The sequence below is a fragment of the Onthophagus taurus genome, chromosome 3, assembly GCF_036711975.1.
Source record: "Onthophagus taurus isolate NC chromosome 3, IU_Otau_3.0, whole genome shotgun sequence".
NCBI lineage: Eukaryota > Metazoa > Arthropoda > Insecta > Coleoptera > Scarabaeidae > Onthophagus > Onthophagus taurus.
Genome location: NC_091968.1, coordinates 3,806,945 through 3,813,548, shown reverse-complemented (window position 1 = coordinate 3,813,548; position 6,604 = coordinate 3,806,945). Strand labels below are relative to the sequence as shown.

At 33.3% G+C, this 6,604-nt stretch overlaps 4 protein-coding genes across 10 annotated transcripts in view; 2 read left to right on the top strand and 2 right to left on the bottom strand.

Annotated features, from left to right (window-relative positions):
• Nucleotides 1–6,604, bottom strand: part of LOC111418340 (discs large 1) — a 439,942-nt gene that overhangs the window by 193,911 nt on the left and 239,427 nt on the right. The window lies entirely within an intron of this gene.
• The window catches only part of LOC111418336 (larval cuticle protein A2B-like), a 101,966-nt gene that overhangs the window by 86,544 nt on the left and 8,818 nt on the right, over nt 1–6,604 (top strand). The window lies entirely within an intron of this gene.
• On the bottom strand, nt 1,745–2,578 carry LOC111418342 (larval cuticle protein A3A-like). Its single transcript, XM_023050862.2, has 2 exons — nt 2,477–2,578; nt 1,745–2,419 (listed from the first exon to the last, which is right to left on the bottom strand). Exons 1-2 carry the CDS (start codon nt 2,480–2,482, stop codon nt 1,811–1,813), a joined length of 615 nt encoding a protein of 204 aa, XP_022906630.1. The 5' UTR covers nt 2,483–2,578; the 3' UTR covers nt 1,745–1,810.
• LOC111418334 (larval cuticle protein A2B-like) lies at nt 3,233–3,966 on the top strand. Its single transcript, XM_023050848.2, has 2 exons — nt 3,233–3,305; nt 3,364–3,966. The coding sequence occupies exons 1-2, from the start codon at nt 3,300–3,302 to the stop codon at nt 3,907–3,909; spliced, it is 552 nt and encodes a 183-aa protein (XP_022906616.2). The 5' UTR covers nt 3,233–3,299; the 3' UTR covers nt 3,910–3,966.

The following is a 6,604-nucleotide window of genomic DNA, read 5'->3' as shown; positions in this document are numbered from 1 at the left end:
AGGCATCCGGAAAAACTGATTGATGAACAGCAGCGTTTATTACGTGAGTAATATAAGGAATGAGAAAAGGGGTACACAAGTCAATCATCCAGATTGAGATACCATCAGAACCCACCGCTGCAGTTTTAATGTTATTAATTATTATAGATACTTCATGTTCATCAACAGGCATAAAAGCATAATTTAGGTCCACTTTTATCATCTATTGATAAATTTACATTAACCTCACTTTTTTACCCAGTGAAGTTAATACTGACTGTATGGAGATTGTATAAACGTGATGGAGATACATTTTCCAGATTTAAAATGGATTTAATTGATTGATGTTTAAGGAGACTTTTTGCATCTATCTAGTTTAATGAGTATTTGATGTAGAATTCAAAGACTTGATGATGTAATAAGAACAAAAGGAGGCACAATGCACTCCGAGATGCAGTATTGATGTAATTTTTTATCTCGATGGAGATTTGATTGTGTTCAATTTGGACAGAAGCACAATCGAACTTAATGGACACTTCTTCCAGACATAACAGAGATTTAAAGTGGATTTGATTGAGGGTTGCAACTCGCCAGGCAGAATGAGGATTTGATACAGAATTTAAAGACTTGATGTAGAGTTTTGATGCAGATTTTATGTAGCATTCATAGAGACTTAATGCTGGACATACTTGGGAAAGATGAAAAGTTAATGCAGAGATGATGTGGACTTTATACGAGATTTCCTCGAAAAAAAATTGATGGAGATTTTGTTCAGGCAAGATAACGAGAATTGTATATTTTTTAACATTTATTGTTAACAAAATGGTATGAAATGAACTTTGTGAATTAATGGAAAACTGTTCTAATTATTAATAAAGTCTGATTATCTCATATTCAGTTATTTGAATCGATTCTCAAGTTCATGGTCAAACACAACCTGCTGCACGAATAAATATCATTAGTACGAATAAAACGAATTGTACTTTTCTGACATATATTGCAAGAAATTGTCGCCACATCATTTAAATCAGTATGTAGTACATTGAAATCAAGAATTATATTCGAAATCCATTCTACCAGTTTTTAACTTAGAACTTAGAACGTACTAAGTTTTTAAAATGTTAATGTGATTGCAAGATTTACTATAAACTTTCATATTTTAATTTGTAACTTTGGAAATGATGTAAATCTTGATATTTGATATTTTAATATATTATTGTGTCCAAAAACTAGTCTTTGTCTGGCTTGTAGCCGAAACTACTAAGACTCAAGTGTATTATCTAATTAAGGACCAGTTTAAAACTACAAAAAACATTTTATATTATTTTTCCTAAAGATTGAAATCACACATAACGTTTCAGCATAAAACCCATTATTTGACAAACGATACAAAAGGATTTTTTTTAATCATGAATACAAACGATGTTATGAATGAGCAATACAAATGATTCTTTTTTGTGGGTAAATGAGATTGCTTGGAAACAATATTATTTATATTGCCAATGTTATTAAAAATCTACATTCTCTTTTAGGTGACATTAATATGGATTAAAAAAGACAAGATACGAAATTTGATAGCAACTAATTGGGTTGCTAAATGTAAACTAAGCTAATAATAGGAGTTCTAGAAGGATGTAAGTATAAACCAATAAGCCGATTATAAAATAATAATCTTGGTTGAGATAAAAAGGAAGTGATACCACACTTTCACTGTAATTAAAAATACAATAAGCGGATATTATCAAACATTTTCGATAAAAAAATAATTTTTATATTATTCAATTTATTTCAATTCATAAATATATACATTCAAAATGAATTCACAGAATTCTTAGTGATAATAAGTTACTGGGGCAGCTACTTTTGCGATTGGGGCGGTGTAAGCTAAGGGGGTGGCTACTTTAGCAACAACTGGGGCTGCAACTTTAGCAACAACGGCTAAGGGTTCTTTGCGTACAACGGCGTTGAATCCATGGATGGGATCGGCGGTGTAATCGACGGTTCTTCTTGTGCCATCGGGATCGGTTAACGAATAAGATCCTTGGACGATATCTCCATTACGAGTTTCGGTTTGGCTTTTTGAATCTCCGGTGAGACCATCTTGGACGTCGTATCCAAAGGAGTATTGAGGGTTTGGGTCGTATTCTTCTTGGACGACGGTTTTTGCAACAGCTACAGCTGGGGCTACGGTTTTAACAACTGGGGCGGTGTAAGCAACGGGAGCGAATGATTTTGCGGCGTAGGTAATTGGAGCTGGGGCAGCATATGTAGCTACTTTAGCGATTGTTGGAGCAGCGTAGCTATGAACAGCTGGGGCAACATAGCTATGAACTGCTGGTGCGGCATAGCTATGTACAGCTGGGTAAGCTACGGGGGCGGCTGCGTAGGAGCTAATAACTCCTGCTCTAGCATAAGCTAAGATGGCAGCAAAAACGAAAAGCTATAAAAAAATGTTGTTATAAGTAAGATTCAAAATTTAAACTTGATAATAACTTACTTTCATTGTGCTATGTTATTTTTTGTAAGTGTTGTTATATCGAAACCAAATCGACTTCTGATTTCGAATTCGGCGGGCGGACTTTTTATACCAGAACAATGTTGTAAGAACGTAGTAATCTGAATTTAGTTGCCCACCACGCCCCACATGTTGACTTTTTCACGGAATTTTAAGAACGTCCTCGTAAAGGTTACACCATTCGTTAATAAGTAAGTTTTTGAAATTGAGTGGTGCGAAGAAATGACCCAGATTTTATTTCTTTTTAATTAATATATTAAAAAATGTTGGAACAAACTCTAAACGTTGAATCCACCTAAAAGCCGCAAAAAAAAACAATATCGATATTACATTTTTCCCCTTTATTTTAAATCCAATTTCCAAATTATGTATAAATCCAATAATGTTTTTGAAATATGTAATTACATTTGTATATTTATCGTTTTTTGCAAATAAAGCTTGTTTTGTTGAATTCAATTAAAAATATTTTTTGTTGATTATTATTGTGAGTAATTGATTTCGAGTAATATGTTACGTCGATCGACTTTCTATGTAGTTACTGGTTGAATAATTCGAATTGATAAAATGTGGGTCACATTTCTTTGCGTTCTCAATTTCTTAATTATAAGAATTGAGTGACGATCAGCGTAACCTTCTCAAGGCCGCTCTTAAAATTCAATGAAAAAAAAGTTTAACGAAAGGTGTGGTGGAGCCGGTAGATCCAGATTGATTTCATTACAACATATTTCGAGGTATAAAAGAAACATTGACAAAATTTCAAATCACAATTCGTTCGGATTTTGATTCAAAAACACCAAGAATAACAATGAAAGTAAGTTTTTATTCGAATTTTTTAAAGATTTATTGATAACGTTTTTAATTTTTCGTAGCTTTTCATTTTCGCCGCTATTTTGGCTTATGCCAAAGCAGGAGTTATCAGTTCTTACGCTGCCCCATCATTAGCTTATGCAGCTCCTGTTCATAGCTATGCTGCCCCAGCTATTCATAGCTATGCTGCCCCAGCTATTCATAGCTATGCTGCCCCAGCTATTCATAGCTATGCTACCCCAGCTATTCATAGTTACGCCGCCCCAGCTCCAATTACCTACGCCACAAAAGCAATTACTCCAGTTGCCAAAACAATCGTAAATGAAGAATACGACCCCAACCCACAATACTCATTTGGATACGATGTCCAAGATGGACTTACAGGAGATTCAAAAAGCCAAAGTGAAACTCGTAATGGAGATATCGTCCAAGGATCTTATTCTTTAACCGATCCCGATGGCACAAGAAGAACCGTCGATTACACCGCTGATCCCATCCATGGATTCAACGCCGTTGTACGCAAAGAACCTTTAGGCGTTGTTGCAAAAGTTGCAGCCCCAGTTGTAGCTAAAGTTGCAAAAGTAGCCCCAATTACTTATTACCACTAATGTGATAAATTTTGTTAATATCTTATTTATTACCCAAATAAAGTATTTGTCTAAATATTCAAGTTATTATTTTTCATTCACCGTGTTGTTAATAACACAGGAAAGTTATTTTCTCGGTAGTATTCAGGTCAATGTCGGCGACGGCGTTCGTTGAATGAAAGCAAAAGTATTTTCTTCGCGACGAAAACAGGACCGGACCGGAATTAATCGTGCTTTGTCAAGTAATAAATAAAAATAAAAAATAACGTATGGCTTCGATGACAAATTAGCGTCCTTAGCGTCCTCGAGTCGACAATGCATCACGCAGAACTGGCCGTAGATACACCGCAAATTAGGTCGATGATTTATCACCGCAGGAGTTCATGAATATGGAACAAGAAGTGGAGGCGGAATTTGTCACGAAAATTGCGTTGGTTAATCGAACGCGATGGGTTATTTATTGGGGTTAACCCCAGCGCAAATTATTATTCCTCTAACAAACCAAATATGCCAAGTTAAACTCTGCGTATTCAAACCTAAGCCGAACCTGATCCCCATAAGAAATGTCGATCACAATCGGGTTATTACAAAATTTCCCCCGCAATGTGAGCCAATATAACGCAACTTAAAGTGTGTTAAGATTTAAAACATCTATATGAATATGAAGAAAAATAAAAATTTAAGATTTATATTACATATTGAAATCTTTAAATTTTCTCAAGTGTTCTGGAACTTCTACGCCCTGTGAATTGCAACCGTACTTATGTCATAGATTGTAAAACTTGGGAAGTTACGGTTCGGGGGCTGAATCGTTCACCGGAAGCGAATAAAATTTTCAGCGCTGCGTATAAAGTTGATTGAAATTCCAGCGTTAGAAAGTCCAGGAGACTAGCCAAAACGACTTAACACGATTATAAAAACCACCGACGAAAACAACGTTAGTTACAACATACATCAAAAGGGATGTTCTTTAAATCATTTGAAAGACAGGTATCCTTTTATTTATGCATGTGCGAAATTTTTCTTCGACGTAGAGAAGATTTAAGAACGCAAACAAGCGGAGACATAAGAAAGAATTGTAATCGGCTTATGGTGTATGAAGAGATCCTTGAAAAGTACGCCTGCATTCCTTAAATATCAAGGAGAGTCTCGCGTCACACCACCTGTATCGAACAATTCAAAAAAAAATGCAAAAAAAATCAAAAACGCACTCTGCATCAATGGAGGTTCGTTAGTTATTGCCTCGATAGGTGGCGCGTAATTCAATTTCGAGCCGCGCCCCTAAATGGAACTTTGCCTACGTTTCACAGGAGGGCTTATTTACTGGCGGCTATAGTCGTAAAATACCCCCTTCTGTCATAAAGCGAGACGTTTTAGGAAAACAGACCTTATCGAAACCCGTTAACCCGATTTTAATTACAATTCCCTTCATTCCAACTTCATTTTCTGTTAATCAACCTTTCAAGAACACATAAAAAATTAAGTGGACTCGTCTATATTCAATTTTCTCGTATTTTTATATGGCACTAATAAACTAAAATCACTTTTACTATTTTAAGAGTATTTATTGTGCTTCTCTTAGAACTTAATATCATTTGACAGATCTTGTGGTTGAAGTTATTGATTAAGCCAAAGGTGAAAGTCAAAATAATCAAATATAATGCCAAGAAATTCAAAGCACTATTTAGAGTCTAAATTTAATTAACATTTTAACGAAAGCAAAAAGAACGCATCGTATGCCAAAGACAACCAAGATGTAATCCAATAAGGTGGCAGAAAAAGTGAAAATGAAGAACTCACATCGCTTTAAGATTTTTTTACTCAAAAATTTTCTAATTCAACACATTATTTATCACGTAGCAACTTATAGAGGAAAGAATAAGCTTCATTTTGATATAAGAATCACTTCATTACTCATCATAATAAAGAAGATATGATTTCTTAAAGTTTCAGTTTGTTTCGAAATTTTTATTTAACCTCACATCGCTTTAAGATTTCATTTTTCTCAAAAATTTTCTAATTCAACTCATTATTTATTATATACCATCTTATAAAGGAGAACTTGAGCTTTATTTTGAAATCACTTTGTTGGAGGAAAAATTAAATTAGATGTGATTTTTTTAATTAATACTAGTCAAAAAATTAATAATTAACCTAACATCACTTTAAGATTTTTTTACTCAAAAATATTTTAATTCAACACATTATTTATCATATAGCATCTTATAGAGAAAAGAATAAGCTCCATTTTGATATAAGAATCACTTCATTATTCATCATAATAAAGTAGATATGATTTCCTAATGTTTTAGTTTGTTTTGAAATTTTAATTTAACCTCACATCGCTTTAAGATTTCATTTTTCTCAAAAATTTTCTAATTCAACTCATTATTTATTATACACCATTTTATAAAGGAGAACTTGAGCTTTATTTTGAAACCATAATCACTTTGTTGGAGGAAAAATTAAATTAGATATGATTTTTTTAATTAACACTAGTCAAAAAATTAATAATTAACCTAACATCACTTTAAGAGATTTTTACTCAAAAATATTTTAATTCAACACATTATTTATCATATAACATCTTATAGAGGAAAGAATAAGCTTCATTTTGATATAAGAATCACTTCATTATTCATTATAATAAAGTAGATATGATTTCTTAAAGTTTTAGTTCGTTTTGAAATTTTAATTTAACCTCACATCGTTTTAA